This window comes from Amblyraja radiata, chromosome 21 (genome assembly GCF_010909765.2).
Source record: "Amblyraja radiata isolate CabotCenter1 chromosome 21, sAmbRad1.1.pri, whole genome shotgun sequence".
NCBI classification, from domain to species: Eukaryota; Metazoa; Chordata; class Chondrichthyes; order Rajiformes; family Rajidae; genus Amblyraja; species Amblyraja radiata.
In genome coordinates this window covers 38,590,361-38,618,291 of record NC_045976.1, presented here as the reverse complement: position 1 = coordinate 38,618,291, position 27,931 = coordinate 38,590,361, and the positions used below count along the sequence as shown (strand labels likewise).

Genomic DNA, 27,931 nt, shown 5'->3' with positions numbered 1-27,931 from the left:
CATCTGCACTTCCTTGTTTCTACAATATTAATGTGGAAATGTGAGGAGTCTGGGTCTCAACTTGTTTTGAGATTTGCAAGTGTCTGGGATTGGGGTTATGGTTGTGGGGATGTGTTGGCCTTCAGGAATGGGAATAGAGTATGTGGACACAAAATGCTGGAGTAACTCAGCAGGACAGGCAGCATCTCTGATCAGTCTGAAGAAAGGGATGGGACCCATACACAAAAAAAAACATTTCTTCCATCGAACGTGTCCAAAGACAGGCAGCTCGATTTGTTACTAACACCTATGAGAGAGAAGCGAGTGTCACCAAACTTCTGAATTCTCTGGGGTGGAACACTCTCCAAGACAGACGTGAAGCTCACCGTTTGACCTGTTTTTACAAAATGTTAAATGGTCAGCTCGACATAGACTACAAGACCTACACCAAACCCAAACCAATTAGGAGCAGACGAGGGCATTCAATCCAATTTGTGATCCCAGCTACAAAGACAGATGTATACAGCAATTCGTTCTTCTCCAACGCAATTAAAGCATGGAATAATCTCCACCCAACTATAGTTACCCAACCAGATGCAACTAAATTTAAAGCAGCTCTTTCTTCCCAATAACCCTTTCTGGCTTAAGCCCTCCCTTCACCACCTCCAGTTTAAATTCCATTTGGAATATTTTGGAGGACCAAGAAACCAAGAACCAAGGGTCTCGATCCGAATCGTCGCCCATTCCTTCTCCAGAGATGCTGAGTCACTTCAGCATTTTGTGTCTACCTTCGATTTAAACCAGTATCTGCAGCTCTTTCCTCCACATTGAGTAAGTAGAGTTGGTTTCAGGCCTGGAAATGTTCATGGGGATTGGCGAGTGAAGGGCTGGGGGAGGAATTGGTGTGGAGGGCGGGAGGTGGTTTCAGGGTCAATTGGTGGATAGGGCTGGACGACTGTTGTTCTGGGCTGAGTATGGTTGGATTGGAGGTGGATGGCGTCAGTATATACAAGGCCGGAGTTGGTTTGGTTGGTCGACCAGTGTACATGGCTGGAGTTGAGTCGGTCTGTGTGGAGGGCAGGAGGCGAGTGAGTTAACGTACAGCCCCAGGGAGACAGCCAGGACCCTGCATGAGGTGTTGGGCCACCGCCCGGCCGTCGGACAGCGTCAACAAACGCCGTGAACAGTGACGAGGTCCCCAGCCGCCATAGCGACGCGGGCCCGAGCCGCAGTCAAACACAAACTCGGTGTAACAACCCAATGTAGCGACTCGTTGTAGCGAGCGGCAACAATGTAGCGACTCGTTGTAGCGAGCGGCAACAATGTAGCGACGCAGCCACCGCCGCCTCCACGAATGCAGCCAACATCTTTTTTTAAATAGTATTTCACTTATCCCAACCCCTCCAGCTATTTTCTTTTCTCTCTCTCGCTTTCTCGGTGTGAATGGATGAGTCGTGTCCCTCCCCGGAGCTTGTGGATCGGCACCGCGTCCCGGGAGGAAGAGCGGCGGCGGCGTTGGCGACAATCCTCGCCTCCCCACGATGGTAACACCAGGCGACAAGCTTTCTCTTTCTTTATCCCTGCCTGATGTAGTGCTTCCGCCTCGGCTCAAGGAACGCCTCCGTGAGTTCACCGTTTTCCGAGCACGCTGCCGGCCGCGGAGAAACTGACTCGTGTTGTGGTTCCTGTTTCAAAAAAAAACTTCTCACGGGCGCCCCTGTTGTCTCGTTCTCTCTCCCTCTCCCCCCACCCCCATCGGGAGAGAGGAGAAGGCCGCTCGTAGCTCGGCTCACATTTTTACCTCCGACACACACAAACACTCTCGGAGAGAAATCTAGAGTGAAGGGGCGGTGAAGAGGAGAGGAGAATAAACTTTCTGTCGGCCGAAATAAGAGGATGCATGAAGGGGAGAGGCCAGAGACCGCTCTGCCGAAGAGAGGGAACAAGATGTCGGCCCCATGTCGGAAGGCAGGTGAGTCCAGAGTCGCCTTCCAGCTAAAAAAAACCCACAGTCTTCCCGCAACCGTACGCTCTTCCCTTATTTTATTATTTTAAATCGGGTTTTTTTCCGAACGATCACACTTTGATCGAAACGAAGGTGGATTTTGCGGCTGGAGCAACTTCCTCTTTGTGAGTCTGTGGAATTCGTTGTCTTGTGGAGGCCAAGGTTTTTTTAAATTTTTTTAAAAGGCGCAGATTGACGTATTCTTGATTAGTTGTGGGTTGTGGGGAGAAGGCGGGAGCAGTCTTTGGGCAGGAGGTTGGGAGGGAGAGATACTGTAAATCAGCCATGATTGTAATGGCGGAGTAGACGTGATGGGCTGAAAGGCCTAGATTTTGCTCCTAGAAATTATGACTTCCCAACAACTATCAGGCTATTAAACACAAGCTCTGAACTACATGCGGCCGTTGTTTTGGACAGGCTAGATGCTGGAAGATTGTTCCCGATGTTGGGGAAGTCCAGAACAAGGGGTCACAGTTTAAGGCTAAAGGGGGAATCTTTTAGGACTGAGATGAGAAAAACATTTTTTTACACAGAGAGTGCTGAATCTCTGGAATTCTCTACCACAGAATGTAGTTTAGGCCAGTTCATTGGCTATATTTAAGAGGGAGTTAGATGTGGCCCTTGTGGCTAAAGGGATCAGGGGGTATGGAGAGAAGGCAGGTACGGGATACTGAGTTGGATGATCAGCCATGATCATATTGAATGGCGGTGCAGGCTCGAAGGGCCGAATGGCCTACTCCTGCACCTATTTTCTATGTTTTTGCCTTGTACTGTTATTGTTTGTTTGCTTTCTTTAATATATATATACTGAGCTTTTCTTAGTGTTTATTGAGAGGGAAAGATAGATCAGCCCCGATTGAATGCCGGGCCACAGTTTAAGAATAAGGAGTAAGCCTCCATTTAGAATGGAGATGAGGAAACACTTTTTCTCACAGAGAGTTGTGAGCCTGTTGAATTCTCTGCCTCAGAGGGGGGTGGAGGCCGGTTCTCTGGATACTTTCAAGAGAGAGCTGGATATGGGGAGAAGGCAGGAACGGGGTACTGATTGGGGATGATCAGCCATGATCACATTGAAGGGCCGAATGGCCTACTCCTGCACCTATTGTCTATTGAATGGTGGAGTAGACTTAATGGGCTGAATGGCTGCTGTAACTTACGAACTTCCTTACAATTATCAGGCTATTACGCACCACTACCTCCAAATAAGCTCCGAACTACATAGACTTGGGGGCATTGGCTTTGACTTTACATTATTATTGTTTGCTTTCTTTAATATATATACTGAACTTTTCTTGTTGTTTATTATGGTGTTTACAGTGTACAATGTTCACATATCTGTGGTGCTGCTGCAAGTAATAATTTCATTGTTCTGTTTCGGGACATTGACCATAAAACTCTTGACTCTTGTTCCAAGATGGTTTGCAGTGGAGGCTTCCGGGGTGAAGGTTTGTGAATGTCATTGGAGTTTAAGTTATGTGGCCATGTACTAATGCAAGGTTGCAGCCAAAGCTGGGAAGTGAGATTAGAATGAATGATATAATGAAAAAGAAATTCAGATGTTGGTTTATACCAAAGATGGACACAAAGTGCTAGAGTAACTTAGCGGGCCAGGCAGCCTCCCTGGAGGACATGGATGGGTGATGTTTTGGATCTGGACCCTTCTTCAGACTGAATGATGTTGGTTCAGTTAATGTGCTCAATAAATCAAATGGTTTCAAAGTGATTTTTAAAAATAGTAGAGTGTTGAGGGCCGACGGTGTTTAGCGATCCCTTGATTTGACCAGTGACCTCTGTTGATTAATGGAAGTTACCAGGAAACTTGCTTCTGATCGATTCCTTTGTGCAAACCCGATGTTACAACGGTCTAGATTAACTGACAGCATATGTTCAGTGCGAGGAAGGGCCCCGACCCGAAACATAGAAAATAGGTGTAGGAGTAGGCCATTAAGCCATTCGAGCCAGCATAGCCATTCAATATGATCATGGCTGATCATTCAAAATCATTATCCCAATCCTGCTTTTTCCCCATATCCCTTGATTCCTTTAGCCCCAAGATCTAAATCTAACTCTCTCTTGAAAACATCCAGTGAATTGGCCATTGCCTTCCGTGGTAGAGAATTCCACAGGTTCACAACTCTCTGGATGAAAAAGTTTTTGCTCATCTCAGTCCTAAATGGCCTACCCCTTTATTCTTAAATTGTGACCCCTGGTTCTGGACTCCCCCAACATGGGGAACAGTTTTCCTGCATCTCGCCTGTCCAATCCCTTAAGAATTTTATATGTTTCCATAAGATCCCCTCTCATCTGCTAAATTCCAGTGAATACAAGCCCAATCGACAAATTATTTCATCATATATCAGTCCCGCCATCCCGGGAACTAACCTGGTGAACCTACGCTGCAGTCCCTTAATATCAAGAATGTCTTGCCTCAAATTAGGAGACCAAAACTGCATACAATACTCAAGGTGTGGTCTCACCAGGGCCCTGTACAACTGCAGTAGGACCTCCTTGCTCCTATACACAAATCCTCTCACTATGAGGGCCACCATGCCATTTGCTGTCTTCACTGCCTGCTGTACCTGCATGCTTATTTTCAGTGACTGATGTATAGGAGTAAAGAGGTCCTACTGCAGTTGTACAGGGCCCTGGTGAGACTACATCTGGAGTATTGTGTGCAATTTTGGTCTCCTAATTTGAGGAAGGACATCCTTGCTATTGAGGGAGTGCAGCGTAGGTTCACGAGGTTAATCCCCGGGATGGCTGGACTGTCATATGAGGAAAGGTTGGAAAGACTGGGCTTGTATTCACTGGAATTTAGAAGGATGAGAGGGAATCTTATAGAAACTTATAAAAGGACTGGACAAGCTAAATGCAGGATAAATGGTCCCAATGTTGGGGGAATTCAGAACCGGGGGCCACAGTCTAAGAATAAAAGGGAGGCCATTTAAAATTGAGACGAGAAAAAACTTTTTCACCCTGAGAGTTGTGAATTTGCGGAATTCTCTGCCGCAGAAGGCAGTAGAGGCCAATTCACTGAATGAATTTAAAAGAGAGTTAGATAGAGCTTTAGCGGCTAGCAAAATGAAGGGATATGGGGAGAAGGCAGGCACGGGTTACTGATTGTAGATGATCCACAATGAATGGCGAGGCTGGATCGAAGGACCAATGGTCTCCTCCTGCACCTATTTTCTATGTTTCTAAAAGGACACCCAGGTCTCGTTGCTCCTCCCCTCTTCCTAATCTGACACCATTCAGATAATAATCTGCCATCTTGTTCTTGCTACCAAAGTGGATAGCATCACATTTAGCCATATTATACTGCATCTGCCATGCATCTTCCCACTCCCCCAACCTATCCAAGTCACCCTGCAGCCTCATAACATCCTATTTGCAGCTCACACTGCCACCCAGCTTTGTGTCATCAGCAATCACGGAGATGTTACATTTAACTCCCTTGTTTAAATCGTCAAAATATATTGTAAATAACTTGGGTCCCAGCACTGAGCCTTGTGGCACCCCACTGGTCACTGCCTGCCATTCTGAAAAGGGCCCGTTAGTTCCGACTCTTTGCTTCCTGTCTGCCAACCAGTTCTCTATTGTTGTGAATACCCAATACCATGTGCTTTCATTTTGCACACTAATCTCTTGTGTGGGATCTTTTCAAAGGCTTTTTGATAGAACAGATATACCACATCCACTGGCTCTCCCTTATCCATTTTACATCTTCAAAAAATACCAGAAGATTAGTCAAGCATGATTTCCCCTTCATATGCTGACTTTGACCGATCCTGTCACTGTTTTCCAAATGCGCTGCTATTACATCTTTAATAATCCACTCCAGCATCTTCCCCACTACCGATGTAAGGCTAACTGGTGTATAAATCCCTGTTTTCTCTCTCCCTCCTTTCTTAAAAAGTGGGGTTACATTGGCTACCCTCTAGTCCACAGGAACTGATCCAGAGTCAATAAAACATTGGAAAATGATCACCAATGCATCCACAATTTCCAGGGCACCTCCTTGAGTACTCTGGGATGCAGACCATCAGGCCCTGGGGATTTATCTGCCTTCAGTCCCCACAGTTTACCTAACACCATTTCCTGACGAATGTGGATTCCCTTCAGTTCCTCCCTCCCACTAGACCCTCGGTCCCCTAGTATTTCTGGGAGATTGTTTGTGTTTTCCTTAGTGAAGACGGAACCAAAGTACTTATTTAACTGGTCTGCCATTTCCTTGTTTCCCATTATAAATTCACCTGTTTCTGACTGTAAGGGACAATAGACAATAGGTGCATTGGGCCCTTCGAGCCAGCACCGCCATTCAATGTGACCTACATTCGTCTTCACAAATCTTTTCCTCTTCACATATCTAAAGAAGCTTAAGACCTTTGTCCTCCTCAGTTGAATAAGTTTCCCCCAGCAAATAAGTTTGCTGCTTCCTCTGGCCAATTTATATGCCTCTTTCTTGGATTTAACAATATCCCTAATTTCCCTCATTAGCCACGGTTGAGCCAACTTCCCCTTTTTATTTTCTCACCAGTGGGGTCAGGCACATATCTGTATAAAATGGATAGGTGATGTTTTGGGTCAGGACCCTTCTTCAGAGTCTGACCCAAAACACCACCTATTCCTTTTCTCCAGAGATGCTGCCTCATCTGCTGAGTTACTCCCACATTTTTACCAAGCCAATTAACTAACAAATCTGAACGTCTTTGGAATGTGGGAGGAAACCGGAGCTCCCGGAGAAAACCCTCGCAGGTCACAGGGAGAACATACAAAATGCAATACCAATCGCACATGTAGTCAGGATCGAACCCGGGTCTCTGGTGCTGTAAGGCAGCAACTCAGCCCCAACGCCACTGTGCCGAAGGGCCTTTCTCTGTTCTGCATCCCTCAGTGAAGAAGAGTTCCAGGTTGTCTCTCGAACCCAGGATTGTCTTTTGTGAGTCAGGAGTTCAAGCCCCACCTTGGAAAGTTGAGCTCTTTAACCCAGGCAGGCACTTCAGCCAAGTACAAAGGTGTATGATGTTATTTGAGACACTATTCCCGCCTGTGATGTTAAAACAGGCCATTCACCTGTCCCGGAGAATGTAAAATGGACTAATGAATCAATCTTTTGTTTAATTCAGAACAGAGCAAATATTCCTCGCAGAATTCTGGCCAACATTTACTTGTTGGTCACATTGCATCATCAAGGAAACAAAAATAGTTGGCTGTTGTTATCTGTAGTTTGGTGTGTGCAATTTGCCTTCTGGGTTTTTTTGCAGAGTGGATGTTTCCAGTGGTGCGAGAATCTGGGACCAAAGGTCAGAGCCTCAAAATAAAAGAATGTACCTTTAAACTTTGCCCCTCTCGACTTAAAGCTAGTGATATTTCCATCCTGGAGAAAAAGGTTCTGACTGTCTACCCTGTCTATACATCTCATAATTCTACTTCTGTCGGGATTCCCCCTCAAGTTCTGGCGTTCCAGCGAAAACCATCTACTTCTGTTCAACCTCTCTCTGTAGCTAATACCTCCGAATACAGGCATCATTCTGGTAACCTCATCTGCTGCACCCTTTGCAAAGTCTCCACATCCTTCCTGTAATGGGGCGATGAGAATCTCACGGAACACTACAAGATAGATACAAGTCAAGATAGTCTACTCTTTACCCGACTATCCTTCATTGGACTTTGCTGGCTGTACCTTGCACTAAACGTTATTCCCTCATCATGTATCCTTACATTGTAAATGGCTCATGTTATCTTTCTGCTGACTGGTTAGCACGCAACAAAAACTTTTCACTGTACCTCGATACACATGACATAACGATAGACTAAAAATTGAAACAAAGACAATAGGTGCAGGAGTGGGCCATTCGGCCCCTCGAGCCAGCACCGCCATTCAATATGATCGTGGCTGATCATCCTAAATCAATACCCCGTTCTGGCTTTTCGCCCAAAACAGCCTGAACTGACTGTGTCGGGCAGAAGGATTGAAGACAAAATAAATGTCACTCTTTTTCAGGCTGGTTTGATGAAAAGAAGGGAGTTTGCCCCACTGATGATTTCCTGGCTCGCAATTATTTACTATACATATTAATAACTCGGAGGTCGGGACAGAGTAAAGTACATGGGATTCAGATGGTCTTGTGCATACACATAATTAACATTTTGGTGCAACAAGTAATTAAGAAGGCAATAATATAGTCTGAAGAAGGGTCTCGATCTAATTTGATCTAAAATGGCGCTGGCTTATTGGGACATTTTCCTAGCAGCGCAGCAGAATACAATCAAATACAGCTTTTCTCAGTTTGCCTGGATAAAAGAAACGGCAGAAACCAGCGCTGTAACCGACAAGCTGCTAACACATTTAAAGGCGTTAGCGCTATTGTGAAACAATTCCGGAACGGAGGGAATCCCCGACGCGGCGGAGCATCGCAGGTACTATACCTGGAATCATCGTGGAGACCTCCATGGTGCACGGAAACGTGGCCTTCGGGCAGGATCTCCCGGTACCAACGGAGCTGGAGCTGCCGACTATAAGGGAATCCCCGATCGCTGGGTAATCCCCGACTTGGCACAGACTCGCAGGTACAGGACGTACAGTACCTGTAAACACCGGGGAGGCCTCCATTACGTACGGAAACGTGGCCGGCGGGCAGGACAACAAGTCAGACTGAAGCGCAGGGGACTACGATCCCCTCTCCCTACCATCCTACTAGCCAACGTACAATCTCTAGAAAATAAAGTGGAGGACCTAAGGTCAAGGCTTCTTTACCAAAGGGAGCTGAGGGAGAATGCTCTGTGTTCTGTTTCACAGAGACATGGCTCACCCCCAGCTCCCCAGACACGGCAGTCCAGCCTGAAGGTTTCTCCATCCACCGTATGGACTGTCCGCACGCATCTGGGAAAGGGAGAGGAGGGGGCGTCTGCCTCATGGTCAACCCTTCGTGTTGCTTAGAAGTGGAAGTTCTGTCTAACTCCTGCTCTCCGCACCTGGAACATCTGGCGGTGATGTGCCGCCGCTTCTACCTACTGAGGGAATTCACCTCCATTATCCTGACCGCAGTCTACATCCCACCCCAAGCAGACGTCCATCTGGCACTGGAGGAGTTGCACGCCGTGGTCAACAAGCACCAGACAGCTTACCCCGAGGCGTCTACCACCATAGCCGGGGACTTCAACAAAGCCAACCTTAAAAAATCACTCCCGAACTACCACCAGCATGTCGCCTGCAGCACCAGAGGACTAAACATCCGTGACCACTGCTATACGACCATCAAGAATGCCTATCGCTCTATCCCTCGCCCTCACGTCGGGAAATCCGACCATTCAGTGGAGCTGCTTCTTCCTGCGTACAGGCAGTGACTGAAGAGCGCACCCCCAGAGGTGAGGACTACACCGAGCTGGTCTGGGGAGGCATAGGAACAACTACAGGTCTGCTTGGAGTCTGTAGACTGGGCAATGTTCAAGGACTCGGCAACGGACCTGAATGAATACCCCACAATCGTTACAGATTTCATAAAGAAATGTGTGGAGGACTGCGTTCCAACAAAAACCTTCCGAGTGTTTCCTAACCAGAAGCCTTGGATGAACCTCGAGATCCGCATTCTACTGAAGACCAGATTCCGGGCATTCAGGTCTGGTGACGTAGAGGCCTTAGATAGGGAGAACACTGATGTGCCTTCCCAAGCCCCCATTCGCCCTGATGTTATTACAGTCACAGAGGCTGACGTCAGAAGATCCTTCAGGGGGGTGAACCCTTGGATAGCGCCTGGACCTGATGGTATACCCAGCCATGTTTTCAAAACCTGTGCAGACCAACTGGCGGGAGTTTTTGCGGACATTTTCAACCTTTCACTTCTGAGGTCTGAGGTTCCCACCTGCTTTAAGAGGGCATCCATAATATCGGTGCCCCAGAAGAGTAAGGTGACGTGCCTCAATGATTATTGACCAGTGGCACTAACGTCTGTGGCGATGAAGTGCTTTGAAAGGTTGGTTATGGTGCACATCAACTCCCACCTCGACAAGAACCTCAACCCACTTCAGTTCGCCTACTGCCACAACAGGTCAATGGAGGATGCGATCTCACTGGCTCTCCACTCTACATTGGACCACTTGGACAATAAAAACACTTGCGTCAGGCTGTTGTTTATAGACTACAGCTCGGCATTCAATACCATCATCCCCACCAAGCTGGTTACCAGGCTCACGGAACTGGGTCTCTGCGCATCCTTTTGCAATTGGATCCTCGATTTCCTCATCCACAGACCTCAGTTTTCGAATTGGCAGAAACACTTCATCCTCGGTAACAATCAGTACCGGAGCACCTCAAGGCTACGTGCTCAGCCCCCTGCTTTACTCACTCTATACCCATGACTGCTGGACATAGTGCGAACTCCATCATCAAGTTCGCCGACGACACCACTGTGGTTGGACGAATCACAGATGGGGATGAGTCAGAATATAGAAGTGAGATCGACCGATTGACCAAAAGGTGTCGGCACAACAACCTGGCTCTCAACATCAGCAAAACCAAGGAACTGATTGTGGACTTTGGTAGGGGAAGGATGAGGACCCACAATCCTCCTTACAACATGGTGGAGAGGGTCAAAAACTTCAAATTCCTGGGCGTGCATATTTCCGAAGATCTTTCCTGGACCCAGCGCGCTGATGCAATTATAAAGAAGGCACATCAGCGACCCTACTTCCTGAGAAGATTACAGAGATTCGGCATGTCAAAGAGGATTCTCCTGAACTTCTACAGGTGCACAGTAGAGGGCATACTGACTGGTTTGCATCGTGGCCTGATTGGGCAACTTGAACGTCCAGGAGCAGAAAAGACTGCAAAAAGTTGTGACCCACTGCCCCGTCCATCACCGGCTTTGACCTCCCCACCATCGAAGGGGTCTATCAAAGTCGCTACCTCAAAAAGGCAGCCAACATCATCAAAGACCCACACCATCCTGGCCACACGCTCATTTCACCATTGTCATCGGGAAGAAGGTACAGGAGCTTGAAATCTGCAATGTCCAGCTTCAGGAACAGCTTCTTCCCTGCAGCCTTCAGGATATTAAACACAACAACAAATAAGCTCTGAACTGCAACAGACTATCATTATTATTGCACTATATTTGTTATTTATTGAGTATGTGTGTACACACACTGAACTTTTTTTCTTCTCCAGTTATGTACTTTGTTTACATATTCTGTTGTGATGCAGCAAGCAAGAATTTCATTGTCCCCTCTGGGAATATGACAATAAAATATTCTTGACTCTTGACCCGAAACATCGCCCATTCCTTCTCTCCAGAGATGCTGCCTTTCCCACTGAGTTACTCCAGCTTTTTATGTCTATATTTGGGGTAAATCAGCATCTGCAGTTCCTTCCTCTACTTTCAAAAAACATTTGGTCAGGTATGTGGACAGGAAAAGTTTAGAGGGATACTAGACCAAGTGGGACCCGTTGGGCCCCGTTCCCCCAACGCATTATTCCACCACTCACCAATAGCCCCCAACTGCGCAGGCGCGGCTCATTTCCCATCATCCCCAGCACTCCCTCCACCCTCCCTCTTCTTTCCTCTCATCCTCCCTCCCCCTACACCCTCTCTCACATCGCCTTTCCCCTACACTCAGTCACTCACTCCCATCCTCCATAACCCCTCTCCCCTCCCTACCCCTCTCCTCTCCATTATCTATTTAAATAACATTAAACAAGAATCCTCCCTTTGTCCCCTCCCCCACTCCCTCTCTCTCCTTACCAAATCTCCCTCTCCTTACCAAATACTAAATGCAACAAACCTCCCATTGCGCTGGGAGTCCTGTCTTTGTTAACATTGTAATGGAATTTTTTCGAAAAGAGTAATCTTTTATATAAATGAGATTCGGGATCCCATTGTGACGTCATAAACTGTTAACTGTTAGTGCATGCAAGTGAATTTTGTCAAAGCCGGGTTTTGTAAAGTTTAAAGTGTACCCCCGACGCAACCCGTTTCCCCAACGTTCATTTCCCCTCATCCCCCAGCACTCCTTCCCCCTCCTCTTCTCCCTCCCTCTTCTTTCTCCTCTCCTACTCCTCTCCCACACTCCATCTCTCACCTCTCTCTCCCTTTCCCCTACCCTCAGTTACTCCCTCCCTCCCTCCATAACCCCTCTCCCCTCCCTACCCCCCTTGACGTCATTGTGAGGTGGAAGCTGCTGTGTTTTTGAAAACGATTTATAAAAAAAAAAAATGTAAATGAGATCCCACTGTGGGGTGGAACAATGCTGACGGGCATTTTATATAAATGAGATCCTATTGTGACGTCATACGCTGCTAACTGCCAGTGCAGATTGAATAAATTTTTTCTCAAAGTGAGGTTTTGTAAAGTTTAAAATGTGAATAACTTGTAAATTATATCATCAATCTGAACGATACGTCATCGGGTGGCGCCGCGCGCGGCAGCCTCGCCAGCAGTTTGTCTTTTTGTTATGTTTAGTGTCAAAAGTATGGTTTCTTTTTCATGTGGGGGGAGGGGAAGAGGGGAAACTGTTTCCCAGTCACTTCCTGATCGAGGATGTGTCTTTTCTCTGAGTCCTTCTTCGCCCCCTCCCCCCCCCTCGCGGCCTACCATCTGGATTGGCGCGGCCTTTCCTACCGGAGACTGGCCAGAGCTTCAGCAGCGGCGCAGCACTGGATTCCATGGCGGAGCGGGGCGGAGCCTTACTGGGGATCGCCTGCGTTGAAACTCCGGAGTGTTGGGCCTGATGCTTTAACATCGCAGAGCTGTGGCTTGTGGAGCTTCTAGCCGCCGGCGGCTCTGACTTTAACATCGCCGAGTCCAGGGATCTTTTGCCGAGGGTCGCCAGTGTTGAATCTCTGCCCAGCTCGGCCTGTGAACTTCGGGAGCCGCGGTCTCCGGTAAGAAGTGGCCGATTCGGAAACTCCAAGCCACTGAGAGTGTTCTTCCGTTTTAACATCAGAGTTCCAATCATCCCGGCGAGAGGTCTGGACATCGGGCCGCCGTAGCGGCGACAGCGGAGGGCTCAAAGAACCCGACCACGGGTGAACAAAGAGGGAGATGACTGAACTTTATTGCCTTCCCTCAGAGTGGGAAACGTTGATCTCGCTGTGTGGGGATGTTCATGTTAAATTCTATCGTGTTTTGTGTTCTTTTTATTCTGTGTATGGTAACTCAAATCTCACTGTATCAATTGGTGCATGTGACAATGAATCTAACTTGAACTTGATACACCGCACATCAGGCAATGGTGAGTAAGGTGCGCCAAAAATTGTGGCGTTTTGGCGTAGTTCTGGCAGCCCACACAGATGGACAGACATAGAAACACACAAGATGAGAATTTTAGTAATATACTGGACCAAGTGGGACCATTGGGTCCCGTCCCCTCAAAGCGCGGTTGCGATGAGGAGGGGGGGGGGCGGCCTGCGGCGTCTCGCACACACACACACACACACACACACACACCCCCACCCTTGATATATTAATATTATTCATTCGCTCTTTTTATCCTATCCCCCGCCCCATCCACTCACGCATAGCCCCCAACTTGCCTGCTTGGCTAGAGAGGGCAGAGGCAGCCGGGCAGAGGGCAGGAGGCAGAGGCAGAGAGCAGCAGCAACCTCCCCACCATGCACCAACACGAGGACCCTGAGCGAGGGGGCGGGCGGGCGAGCATCGACCAAGTGACCGTGAGTTGGGCCGATGCAGTCTGCAGCTCAGTGCCTCCACACCTCATAGCATTTCAAGCAGAGTGCAGGCCACCAAATGCCGTTTCATAGCATTTCAAGCAGAGTGCAGGCCACCAAATTCAATTCCATTGCATTTGAAGCAGAGTGCATGTTGGTTTGGAGTCCTTGTAATAATAAAGACCTCACACCATGTCAGGTTTACACTGTTTATTTAGAATAAACAACGACAAGCTCTCACTTGAGAGTTCACTTCAGACTGGAGTGCAGTAGACCGCGACGCTAATAAGCTAGTGGGAGTAACTGCAAAAGCATGACTCATAACATGAGCCACTAATCTACATCCCCCCTCATCCCCCCTCCTTGTTGTTCATGCCAGGTCCAAGCAGTGTCTTTGTGTGTGCGAAGGCGTAATGGGGCTGACGTTTTGCTGAAATCAGGAATGAATTTGCTCAAATAGTTCGCCATGCCAAGGAACCTGTGCAAGCTGGGCACGTCCGTGGGTGCTGGGAGTTCATTAATGGCACTGGTTTTTACTGGATCCATTTTCAGGCCGTCCTATATGGCCTAGGTATTTTACCTCATTCGCATTTTGCATTTTTTGGGGTTGAGTTTGAGATGGATGGCCTCGGCATGCTTCAATACTTTTGTCAGATTGGCGTCGTGTTCCTCGATCGTTTTCCCAGCAATGAGGATATCGTTCACTACGATGGAGCAAGGGTATCCGGAAAACAATTGCTCCATGGATTGTTGAAACACTTCACTGGCAGGACTTGTACCAAAGGGCATTCTCAAAAATTTATATCGCCCGAACGGTGTACTGAAAGTTGTCAGCATGGAGGATTTTTGTTCCAGTGGAATCTACCAGAATGAATTCTTGGCATCTAGCACTGTGAATACAGTTGCACCGGCCATCTGTGTCGCAATCTCGTCCTCCGAACGCATTGGATAAAGTGGTCTCTTAATTGCTGTATTTTGGGGTTAATACAAATTCGTATCTCGTCTTTATTCTTCTTAGTAGCAGCAACCATGGAGGAGACCCAGTCTGAGGGTTCAGTTATGGGAGTAATCACACCAAGAGCCACCATTCTGTTAAGTTCACTTTGTACTCGATCCCGCATAGCATGGGGAATCCTGTGAACTGGACGAACAACTGGGATTGCCCCAGGGTCAATAGTAATCGTGCATCTGGCAGGCAACCTGCCCAGCTCGTCGTTAAACAAGTCCTTGTATTGTGTTAAAACGTGATGTGTAAAATCACAGTCAACAGTCAGTGGTCACGGGCGTTGAGATGACAATGTAACTTTTCTTGGCCGATAGGGCACAGTGCTGCACCATTAAAAGAGATGAGTGAAGCAGTTGTCTGAGTTAGAGCTTCGGTGTTTTGTAGCTGTTTGAAGACAGCCAAGGAGATAGCGTTACAACGAGCCCCGCTATCAACCTTAAGACAGAGAGTTTTGCCGTTATTGAGCAGTTTGACCTTGGGATCGAGCTTGGACGCTGAACCAGACAAAGCAGGCACATTAATCTCTGTGCTGTCATCATCTGTTTGTGGGAACTGGGAGCTAGGAAATTCATCCTGGTTTAACAAGCTGACAGACTGTCTCGTTTCAAATCTGTTGTTTCCCCGATTTGCAGCATTTTGCGAAATGGTTTCTTTTATTACAGAGCCTGCAGAGTTTTCCAAATGCTGGACACCGGTCACGAATTGCAGTGTGTGAAGCTTTGCAATTAAAGCAATTAGTAATCCATCTTGGGCTGTTAACTGGCCCCTGAAACTGTCGAGCTGTAATTTGATTAGACACACTGGCTGCATTAACTTCACGAGCAGCAGGAGATGTCTGCGTTTTAATGTGGGCATTGGTTAACTTAGCTATGCAACAGCGGTTTTCAAGGTCAGGCCCACTTCACGCAACAATTCATCGCGTAGTTTATCACTCAATATGCCATGTATCAATCGATCTCTTTATCAAACTAGCTTTGATTTCTCTAAAATCTCATCGACTACATGCTTCAGTGCACTGACATAGAGCTCGACCGGTTCTCGTTGTTTTTGACACATCGAGAAAAATTTATGTGATTCAATGATCACATTAATTTCTAACATAGTTGTTGGAATTTACATAGGCACTCAGGATCACGGATGGACTCTGCTGGGATTTGTACGTTATTATCATCCACACCAGCCGGTGCATAGTGAAATCTACTGGCACGTCGTGCAGCCTCAGTGCCTGCTAAGTTAAGGAGAATCGAGGCACGAAGAGCAGGTGCTGCATTCGGATAATCAGCATCAATGTAGATTGAGAAATCTTCCTCGAACACACGCCATCGCTCTGCAAGATCAGCATCAAACACCAAGATATCTGGATTTCTGAGAGCAGTAGCCATAATCGTAGTTAAAAAAATAAACTAAGATAAAAACAATATAATCAATCGGAGGGTGAGATTGTAAACTTTGACACCATGTTGGTTTTGAGCCCTAGTAATAATAAAGACCTCACACCATGTCAGGTTATACACTGTTTATTTAGAATAAACAAGTACAAGCTCTCACTTGAGAGTTCACTTCAGACTGCGGAGTGCAGTAGACCGCAACGCTAATAAGCTAGTGGGCGTAACTACAAAAGCATGACTCATAACATGAATCTACGGTGCAGGCCACCAAATTCAATTGCACAGCATTTCAAGCAGATAACAGGCCAGCAAATTCAATTGCATAGCATTTCGAGCAGAGTGCAGGCCACTAAATTGGGGTTCATAGCATTTCAAGCAGAGTGCAGGTCGACAAATTCAATTGCATGGCATTTCAAGCAGAGTGCAGGCCACCGAATTCAGTTTCATGGCATTTCAAGCAGTGCAGGCCACCAAATTCAGTTTCATGGCATTTCAAGTAGAGTGGAGACCCCCAAATTCAGTTTCATAGCATTTCAAGCAGAGTGCAGGCCACCAAATTCAGTTTCATAGCTTTTCAAGCAGAGTGCATGCCACCAACTTCAGTTTCATAGCATTTCAAGCAAAGTGGAGGCCACCAGTTTCATGGCATTTCAAGCAGAGTGCAGGTCACCAAATTCAGTGTCATGGCATTTCAAGCAGAGTGCAGGCCACCAAATTTAGTTTCATAGCATTTCAAGCAGTGTGCAGGCCACCAACTTCAGTTTCATAGCATTTCAAGCAGAGTGCAGGCCACCAACTTCAGTTTCACAGCATGTCAAGCAGAGTGCAGGCCACCAAATTCAGTTTCATAGCATTTCAAGCAGAGTGCAGGCCACCAACTTCAGTTTCATAGAATTTCAAACAGAGTGCAGGCCACTAAATTCAGTTTCATAGCATTTCAAGCAGAGTGCAGGCCACCAAATTTAGTTTCATAGCATTTCAAGCAGAGTGCAGGCCACTAAATTGGGGTTCATAGCATTTTAAGCAGAGTGCAGGTCGACAAATTCAATTGCATGGCATTTCAAGCAGAGTGCAGGCCACCAAATTCAGTTTCATGGCATTTCAAGCAGTGCAGGCCACCAAATTCAGTTTCATGGCATTTCAAGTAGAGTGCAGGCCCCCAAATTCAGTTTCATAGCATTTCAAGCAGAGTGCAGGCCACCAAATTCAGTTTCATAGCTTTTCAAGCAGAGTGCAGGCCACCAACTTCAGTTTCATAGCATTTCAAGCAAATGGAGGCCACCAGTTTCATGGCATTTCAAGCAGAGTGCAGGTCACCAAATTCAGTGTCATGGCATTTCAAGCAGTGGAGACCACCAGATTTAGTACCATTGCATTTCAAGCAGAGTGCAGGCCACCTAATTCAGTTTCATAGCATTTCAAGCAGAGTGCAGGCCACCAACTTCAGTTTCATAGCATTTCAAGCAAAGTGGAGGCCACCAGTTTCATGGCATTTCAAGCAGAGTGCAGGTCACCAAATTCAGTGTCATGGCATTTCAAGCAGAGTGCAGGCCACCAAATTTAGTTTCATAGCATTTCAAGCAGTGTGCAGGCCACCAACTTCAGTTTCATAGCATTTCAAGCAGAGTGCAGGCCACCAACTTCAGTTTCACAGCATGTCAAGCAGAGTGCAGGCCATCAAATTCAGTTTCATAGCATTTCAAGCAGAGTGCAGGCCACCAACTTCAGTTTCATAGAATTTCAAGCAGAGTGCAGGCCACTAAATTCAGTTTCATAGCATTTCAAGCAGAGTGCAGGCCACCAAATTTAGTTTCATAGCATTTCAAGCAGAGTGCAGGCCACTAAATTGGGGTTCATAGCATTTTAAGCAGAGTGCAGGTCGACAAATTCAATTGCATGGCATTTCAAGCAGAGTGCAGGCCACCAAATTCAGTTTCATAGCATTTCAAGCAGAGTGCAGGCCACCAAATTCAGTTTCATAGCTTTTCAAGCAGAGTGCAGGCCACCAACTTCAGTTTCATAGCATTTCAAGCAACGTGGAGGCCACCAGTTTCATGGCATTTCAAGCAGAGTGCAGGTCACCAAATTCAGTGTCATGGCATTTCAAGCAGTGGAGACCACCAGATTTAGTACCATTGCATTTCAAGCAGAGTGCAGGCCACCTAATTCAGTTTCATAGCATTTCAAGCAGAGTGCAGGCCACCAAATTCAATTGCATAGCATTTCAAGCAAGGTGCCAGCCACCAAATTCAATTGCATAACATTTCAAGCAAAGTGCCGGCCACCAAATTCAATTGCATAGCATTTCAAGCAGAGTGCAGGCCACCAACTTCAGTTTCATAGCATTTCGAGCAGAGTGCAGGCCAGCAACTTCAGTTTCATAGCATATCAAGCAGAGTGCAGGCCACCAACTTCAGTTTCATAGCATTTCAAGCAGAGTGCAGGCCACCAAATTCAGTTTCATAGCATATCAAGCAGAGTGCAGGCCTCCAAATTAGGTTTCACAGCATTTCAAGCAGAATGCGGGCCACCAAATTCAGTTTCAAAGCATTTCAAGCAGGGTGCAGGCCACCAAATTCAGTTTCATAGCATTTCAAGGAGAGTGCAGGCCACCAAATTCAATTGCATATCATTTCAAACAGAGTGCAGGCCACCAAATTCAATTGCATTGCATTTCAAGTAGAGTGCAGACCACCAAATTCAGTTTCATAGCATTTCAAGCAGTGCTGGCCACCAAATTCACTTTCATAGCACTTCAAGCAGAGTGCAGGCCACCAAATTCAATTGTATAGCATTTCAAGCAGAATGCAGGCCACCAAATTCAATTTGTTAGCATTTCAAGCAGAGTGCAGGCCACCAACTTCCGTTTCATAGCATTTCAAGCAGAGTGCAGGCCACAAACTTCAGTTTCATAGCATTTCAAGCAGAGTGCAGGCCACCAACTTCCGTTTCATAGCATTTCAAGCAGAGTGCAGGCCACAAACTTCAGTTTCATATCATTTCAAGCAGAGTGCTGGCTTCCAAATTCAGTTTCACAGCATTTCAAGCAGAGTGCAGGCCACCAAATTCAGTTTCATAGCATTTCAAGCAGAGTGCAAGCCACCAAATTCTGTTTCACAGCATTTCAAGCAGAGTGCAGGCCGCCAAATTCAATTCCATAGCATTTCAAGCAGAGTGCAGGCCACCAGATTCAGTTTCATACCATTTCAAGCAGAGTGCTGGCCCTGCCTGCTTCAAAAAATCCATAATTGTACCTGTACCTAAAAATGCCTCCCTAGCCTGTCTGAATGACTACGGTCCGGTGGCCCTCACCTCGGTAGTCATGAAATGCTTTGAGAGGCTGGTGAAGAAACACATCTGCGCCATCCACCCTCGCAACATGGACCCGTTACATATTGCATTCCGTCTGAACAGATCCACAGACGATGCAGTCTCCCAGGGTTTGCACACCGCTCCCTCTCATCTTGACAGCCAGAAGGGGGGCTACGTGAGGATACTGATCATAGACTTCAGTTCAGCCTTCAACACGATAGTCCCCACCAGACTGGCCGAGAAGCTACTGGAATTAGGGCACAACAACCCCCTGTGTGCCTGGGCCCTGGACTTTCTCACCGCCAGGCCCCAGGTAGTCACGATGGGAGGGAATACATCGAAGTCCCTCACCCTGAGCACAGCATCCCCCCAGGGTTGCGTCCTCAGCCCCCTACAGTACTCCCTGTACACACATGACTGTGTGGCTAGGTTCAGCTCCAACTCGATAATCAAGTTTGCTGATGACACTGTGGTGGTGGGCCTGATCTCAGCCAACGATGAGAAGGCCTACCAGGAGGAGGTGGCTGATCTGGCACTCTGGTGTCAGGACAACAACCTCCTCTTGAACATCAAAAAAACGAAGGAGCTGATCGTGGACTTTAGGAGGGCACATCATCCGAGGACGTACACACCATTGAGGATAAATGGGGATACTGTGGATAGGGTGAGCTGTTGTAAATATCTGGGAGTCCACATCTCTGAGGATATGACATGGACATCACACGCTGCAGCACTTGTGAGTAAGGCAAGGCAGCGCCTTTACCACCTCAGGCAATTGAGGAAATTCGGAGTGTCTCCGAGTATCCTCCAGTGCTTCTACTCAGCGGCTGTGGAAAGCATCTTGTCCGGAAATATCACAATTTGGTTTGGGAATTGCTCTGCCCAGGACAAGAAGGCTCTGCAGAGAGTAGTGCGTTCGGCCGAACGCACTATGGGAACTATACATCAGGAGGTACAACTCCAGAGCCGATAAGATCATGGGAGACCCCTTCCACCCTGCAACGGACTGTTCCAGCTGCTACAGTCAGGCAAACACCTCCGTTGCCATGCTGTGAGAACGGAGAGGATGAGAAGGAGTTTCTTCCCAGAGGCCATTAGGACTAAACTCCAATCTCACCAGGGACTAACTTTACTGTACCATTCTACTGCTTTTTTTTTTTTAATTGCTGTTTTTGTTCCTTCCGCCCACAATATTTAATATATAAAAGAATATGTGATTCTGTTCCATTCTGTTTGTAGTTTGTTTGTTTGTTTGTTTTTTGCACAAAGTCCGCGAGCATTGCCACTTTTCATTTCACTGCACATCTCGTATGTGTATGTGACGAATAAACTTGACCTGACCAGATTCAGTTTCATAGCATTTCAAGCACAGTGCAGGCCACCAAATTCAATTGCATAGCATTACAAGCAGAGTGCAGGCCACCAAATTCAATTGCATAGCATTTCAAGCAGAGTGCCGGCCACCAAATTCAATTGCATAGTATTTCAAGCAGAGTGCAGGCCACCAAATTCACTTTCATAGCATTTCAAGCCGAGTGCAGGCCACAAAATTCACTTTCATAGCATTTCAAGCAGAGTGCAGGCCACTATATTCATTTGCATTGCATTTTTAGCAGAGTGCAGGCCACCAAATTGTATTGCATAGCATTTCAATCAGAGTGTAGGCCACCAACCAGTTTCACAGCATTTCAAGCAGTGTGCAGGCTACCAACTTCAGTGTCATAGCATTTCAAGCAGAGTGCAGGCCATCAACTTCAGTGTCATACCATTTCAAGCAGAGTGCAGGCCACCAAATTCACTTTCATGGCATTTCAAGCAGAGTGCAGGCCACCAAATTCACTTTCATAGCATTTCAAGCAGAGTGCAGGTCACCAAATTCAATTGCATTTTATCAGAGTGGAGGCCACCAAATAGTATTGCATAGCATTTCAATCAGAGTGCAGGCCACCAACTTCAGTTTCATAGCATTTCAAGCAGAGTGCGGGCCACCAACTTCAGTTTCATAGCATTTCAAGCAGAGTACAGGCCACCAAATTCAGTTTCATAGCTTTTCAAGCAGAGTGCAGGCCACCAACTTCAGTTTCATAGCATTTCAAGCAGAGTACAGGCCACCAACTTCAGTTTCATAGCATTTCAAGCAGAGTACAGGCCACCAACCAGTTTCATAGCATTTCAAGCAGAATGCAGGCTACCAACTTCAGTTTCATAGCATTGCAAGCATAGTGCAAGCCACCCACTTCAATTGCATGGCATTTCAAGCAGAGTGCAGGCCACCAAATTCAATTGCATAACATTTCAAGCAAAGTGCCGGCCACCAAATTGAATTGCATAGCTTTTCAAGCAGAGTGCAGGCCACGAAATTCAGTTTCTTAGCATTTCAAGCAGAGTAGGCCACAAATTCAATTGCATAACATTACACGCAGTGCAGGCGACCAAAGTCAATTGCATAGCATATCAAGCAGAGTGCAGGCCACCAAATTCACTTTCATAGCATTTCAAGCAGAGTGCAGGCCACAAAATTCACTTTCATAGCATTTCAAGCAGAGTGCAGGCCACTATATTTATTTGCATTGCATTTTTAGCAGAGTGCAGGCCACCAAATTGTATTGCATAGCATTTCAATCAGAGTGTAGGCCACCAACCAGTTTCACAGCAATTCAAGCAGTGTGCAGACCGCCAGCTTCAGTTTCATAGCATTTCAAGCAGAGTGCAGGCCATCAACTTCAGTGTCATACCATTTCAAGCAGAGTGCAGGCCACCAAATTCACTTTCATGGCATTTCGAGCAGAGTGCAGGCCACCAAATTCACTTTCATAGAATTTCAAGCAGAGTGCAGGTCACCAAATTCAATTGCATTTTATCAGAGTGGAGGCCACCAAATAGTATTGCATAGCATTTCAATCAGAGTGCAGGCCACCAACTTCAGTTTCATAGCATTTCAAGCAGAGTGCGTGCCACCAACTTCAGTTTCACAGCATTTCATGCAGCGTGCAGGCCACCAGCTTCAGTTTCATAGCATTTGAAGCAGAGTGGAGTCCACCAATTTAGTGTCATAGCATTTCAAGCAGAGTGCAGGCCATCAACTTCAGTTTCATAACATTTCAAGCAGAGTGCAGGCCACCAATTTCGGTTTCATAGCATTTCAAGCAGAGTACAGGCCACCAACTTCAGTTTCATAGCATTTCAAGCAGAGTACAGGCCACCAACCAGTTTCATAGCATTTCAAGCAGAATGCAGGCTACCAACTTCAGTTTCATAGCATTGCAAGCAGAGTGCAAGCCACCCACTTCAATTGCATGGTATTTCAAGCAGTTTGCAGGCCACCAAATTCAATTGCATGGCATTTCAAGCAGAGTGCAGGCCACCAAATTCAATTGCATAGCATTTCAAGCAGAGTGCCGGCCACCAAATTCAATTGCATAGTATTTGAAGCAGAGTTCCAGCCACCAAATTCAATTGCATAACATTTCAAGCAAAGTGCCGGCCACCAAATTGAATTGCATAGCTTTTCAAGCAGAGTGCAGGCCACCAAATTCAGATTCTTAGCATTTCAAGCAGAGTGTAGGCCACAAATTCAATTGCATAGCATTACACGCAGAGTGCAGGTCACCAGATTCAGTTTCATAGCATTTCAAGCAGTGTGATGGGCACCAGATTCAGTTTCATAGCATTTCAGAGTGCAGGCCACCAAATTCAAGTTAGTAGCATTTCAGAGTGCAGGCCACCAAATTCAAGTTAGTAGCATTTCAAGCAGAGTGCTGGGCACCAGATTCAGTTTCGTAGCATTTCAACCAGAGTGCAGGTCACCAATTTCAGTTCCATAGCATTTCAAGCAGAGTGCAAGCCACCAGATTCAGTTTCATAGCATTTCAAGCAGAGTGCTGGGCGCCAGATTCAGTTTCGTAGCATTTCAACCAGAGTGCAGGCCACCAAATTCAATTTCGTAGCATTTCAAGCAGAGTGCGGGCCACCAAATTCAATTGCATTGCATTTCAAACCGATTGCAGGCCACCAAATTCAGTTTCATAGCATTTCAAGCAGAGTGACAGCCATCAAATTCAATTGCATAGCATTTCAAGCAGTGTGCAGGCCACCACATTCAATTGCATAGCATTTCCAGTAGAGTGTAGGCCACTAAATTGCCAAACAACTCATTGCATTGTCATTAAGGGCTAACAAATCATTTATTGCAAGTACATTGCAGACTCACAGTTCAGTTGATTCACAGCTCAGAAATACAGTTGTGGACTCTCCCTCGCGTTCTTCCAGAATCAATCAGCTGATCGCAAGATTTTTTAAACACTCATAACTTTTTTATTTTTCATCGATCGGAAAAATCCTCAGGGCTGTCTCAGCGGTGGAGGACTTTATGAGTAAGATGGCCAAAAATCATAGCGATTTATGGTAGCGTTTTTTCTAAAATCAATATACAGAGCAGATAGGAAGTGGTCAAGATGAGACTTTTAGTAATATAGATTTGTTGCCACAGCCAGTGCCACATCTGTGCCTCTGCGGAGATTGTCCGCAGTGCATGCCTCTCCGCCGAAAGTCAGTAGGTGGGCCATTGTCTGTACCTCTCCATGGTTGCACTTGTCAGAGTTCGAGAGGCCCCACTTCTTCAGGTTGAGTCCGCAACGTCCCACTCCAGTGCGGAGACGGTTTAGGGCTTTCCAGGTAGTATAAGTCAGGTGGTGTCCTGGTGCCACCTGCTGTTTGGTTTTGGTGCCTGCCTGTCCTCTTCCGCCGTCTCTGCCTTCCTTTCTCTTTGTTGTAGCTCGCTGTTGGCTTTTGTCATCGTCTTAACATGTTGACAGAATTGGTCACCCGACGCGATACAGAGAGCATCGCGTCGTCGTTTCAAGGGATCGCCACGAGGAGTCTTCTGTCACGATTGGAGCACCCGCAGTCAGGAGTGGACGTGGGTCTCCGGCGCTGCAAGGCACCAACTCCACCGCTGTGCCACTGTTGTGGAGGTTGGACCACTGGATTCAGTGGGTCAGGCAGCATCTCTAGACGACTTAAGGTCATGTGATAGGAGTAGAATTAGGCCATTCAGCCCATCGTCTGCTCCACCATTCAATCATATCTGATCTATCTTTCCCTCCTAACCTCATTCTCCTGCCTTCTCCCCATAACCTCCGACACCCGCACTAATCGCGAATCTATCTCTCTATGCCTTAAAAAATATCTACTGACTTTGCCTCCACAGCCTTCAGTGGCAAAGTAAAGAGGTTTCTCCTCGTCTCCTTCCTAAAAGAACGTCCTTTAATTCTGAGGCTATGACCTCTAGTCCTAGACTCTCAATCAAGTGGAAACATCCTCTCCACATCTACTCTATCGAAGCTTTTCACTATTCTGTATGTTTCAATGAGGTCCCTCCTCATTCTGCTAAACTACAGGCCCAGCGTCGACATATACGCTCATCCTAGGTTAACCTACTCATTGCTGGGATCATTCTTGTAAACACGGATAGGTGACGCTTCGGGTGGGGGACTCTTCTTCAGACTGATTGCGGAGGGGATGGGAAAGAAAGCTGGAAGTTGAGGGACTCGACAGCGTGTAAGAGGTAATACAGCATGTGTGATAGGTGAAGAGGTGTTTGTTTGAGAGGCAGATTGGTGGACGGAGGCCAGGGGACGAAAAGGCAGGTGTGAGCCCGGAAAGGATAAAGTGTTGCGGATTGTGGAACTCGGGGGTTGAAAAGTTGCGAGTTGTGTAGCCATTGGACGGGTTGCAGGTGGAGGGCGAGGATAAGGTCAGCCAGGGTTCACGGGAGGGAAGTGTTGGGTGGGGGTGGAAAGGAGGGGGGGGGGGGGTGGTGTGTTTTGGGGAGAAGGGGGAGGGAGAGGTTTTGGGGAAAAAGAGGGGTTACGGGTACGTGGAGGTGGTGAAGGCAGATGGGATACTGGCATTTAAGAGGCGACGGATATGCACATCATGAGCTGGCCAATGAACTGGCCTCAACTAACTTCTGTGGCAGAGAATTCCAGAGATTCACCACTCTCTGTGTGAAAAATGTTTTTCTCATCTCGGTCCTAAAAGATTTCCCCCTCATCCTTAAACTGTGACCCCTTGTTCTGGACTTCCCCAACATTTGGACAGCAGAAGCCACGGTGGCATTGATAAGAAGATAGGATAGGAGGAAGAGTGGGTACAAGGAACTGCAGATGCTGGTTTACAAATAAAAAATGACACAAGTGCTGGAGTAACTCAGCGGGCCAGGCAGCATCGGATATCAGGGGTTAGGGGGAGAAGAAGGCAGGAGAATGGGGTTGAGAGGGAAAGATAGATCTGCCGTGATTAAATGGCGGAGTAGGACTTGATGGGACGAATGGCCTAATTCTGCTCCGAGAACTGACGAAAGTGTGTACTTATGAACTCACTGATGCCCAGTAATTCAATCAAACAAGTAACATATAAAAGTCCATAAAATCTCAGGCCGGGTGGGAGGTTTGGGTCGGGGAACGCCCCCCCCCCTTCACCCCCCCTGTAACAACCCTATTCCCTGCTCGGCCTTGTCCTGCCTCTCTCTTCTCCACCACACCCCCCTCCCCACAATCAGACTGAAGAAGGGTCTCGACCCGGAACGTCTCCTGCCCATGTTCTCCAGGGTTGCTGCCTGACCCGCTGGGTCACTCCTTGTTTTATTATAGGGGGAGTCGGGCCCCAATTTGGTGTGGAATTGGGCCTTAACCTTGTTGCTTTTACTTCAGGATAGTAAATTGTGTAAAGATTAAAAGTCTGTGGTCGCGCACGAAGTGTGGTTTAAGGTACTGGCAGACAGTCAATAGCCCTGCAATCGACCCTCCAAGACAAGTAATTCTCACTCAATTTGTCGTGAGACTAGCACTTAAAAATTCTAGTGTAATTAGGATCTTACGTTCTGCCCACCCTGTTATCAACAGCGATGTTATTGCTACGCATGCATAACAGCATTATTGTTCAAAAGTTATAATTATTTAATCTAGGTGAACAATTTGGAAATTGTACGTGCATCTCTGTGAGAGTAACTATTTTCAAAGGTTAATTTGCTGTGCTAATTTGTGTTTTTTTTTCCTTTTGCAGAGATATTTTGTTCCATTTCTCTTGTCTCCAGCCAGTTCACACAAGAAATTCTACCCATCTTGCGTCGCGCCTATCTAGATGAAACGTCGCTGGATTATTTTCATTACAGCCAAGTGACCGTGGTAAACAATACAAAGCTGCTGCATCAGGTATTATATTAAAGGAGGGATTCTACTTTACTAGTCAACAAAACCGTGAAGCGTTTTGAATTGAGAATGGAGCGGCTGGGCTTGTACACTCTGGAGTTTAGAAGGACGAGAGGGGACCTTATTGAAACATATAAGATTTTTAAGGGTTTGGACACGCTAGAGGCAGGAAACATGTTCCCGATGTTGGGGGAGTCCAGAACCAGGGGCTACTGTTTAAGAATAAGGGGTAAGCCATTTAGAACGGAGACGAGGAAACACTTTTTCACACAGAGAGTTGTGAGTGTGGAATTCTCTGCCTCAGAGGGCGGTGGAGGAAGGTTCTTTGGATACTTTCAAGAGAGAGCTAGATAGGGCTATTAAGGATTGCGAAGTCAGGGGATATGGGGAGAAGGCAGGAATGAGGTACTGATTGGGGATGATCAGCCATGATCACATTGAATGGCGGTGCTGGCTCGAAGGGCCGAATGGCCTACTCCTGCACCTATTGTCTATTGTCTATTCTATCTATTGCAAGGAATGCTGGTTTGCACCGTAGACACAAAATAGTGGAGTAGACCCAGCGGGACAGGCAGCATCTCTGGGAGGGAAGGAATGGGTGACGTATTGGGTCGAGACCCTTCTTCAGACTGGGACTCGGGGGAGAGGAAGACATGGAGATATGGAAGGGTAAGATGTGAAAACACAGATCAAAAGGGACGATGGTCAAGGAAATGTAGAATGTTACATTGTTAGCGGAGGGGAAGGTGACAACGAGGCATACAACAGTAATATTTAATCAGGAGGACAGTGGAGAGAACAAGGATGGGGAAGGGACGGAGAGAGAGGGAAAGCAAGGGTTACGAAGTGTAGAGTATATTCATACGAATAATCGGTACACTTGACAATAAACAATAGACTAAACTAAACTTCGATTCCCTTTGTGTTGAAAGGTCTACTGTCTTTCCTCGAATAAATTGAGCAACTGAATGTCCATTGTCCACCAAAGATTCACAGCCACCGACTGAGGAAATTTCGCTTCATCTTATCTCTCATCTGACCACAACCCTCAGTTCTAGGTTGCTCATGGTCATTTGGTACAGTCTGAGGAAGGGTTTCGGCCCGAAACTTTGCCTATTTCCTTCGCTCCATAGATGCTGCTGCACCCGCTGAGTTTCTCCAGCATTTCTGTGTACCTGGTATATTTATAGTCTCAGATATAACGGAAGCTCAGTAAACGTTTATTGTCAGCAGGGGTCACAGTTTAAGGATAAGGGGGAAATCTTTTAGGACCGAGATGAGGAAAACATTTTTCACACAGAGAATGGTGAATCTCTGGAATTCTCTGCCACAGAAGGTAGTTGCGGCCAGTTCATTGGCTATATT

At 46.8% G+C, this 27,931-nt stretch overlaps 1 protein-coding gene and 1 long non-coding RNA gene across 21 annotated transcripts in view; one reads left to right on the top strand and one right to left on the bottom strand.

Annotated features, from left to right (window-relative positions):
- The window catches only part of tasor2 (transcription activation suppressor family member 2), a 129,425-nt gene that overhangs the window by 17,371 nt on the left and 84,123 nt on the right, over positions 1-27,931 (top strand). For 19 of the 20 annotated variants that reach the window (XM_033040112.1, XM_033040111.1, XM_033040125.1 and 16 more), the window contains exons 1-2: positions 953-1,951; positions 26,421-26,569. In XM_033040112.1, the coding sequence (XP_032896003.1) occupies positions 1,876-1,951; positions 26,421-26,569 (225 nt within the window). In that variant the 5' untranslated portion in view covers positions 953-1,875. Of the gene's footprint in view, positions 1-952; positions 1,952-26,420; positions 26,570-27,931 lie in introns of those variants that run through there. The other variant, XM_033040114.1, reaches the window with a different exon arrangement.
- On the bottom strand, positions 724-25,545 carry LOC116985366. Its single transcript, XR_004415254.1, has 3 exons — positions 25,511-25,545; positions 7,339-7,344; positions 724-947 (listed from the first exon to the last, which is right to left on the bottom strand). It is a non-coding gene; the product is annotated as an uncharacterized LOC116985366 (long non-coding RNA).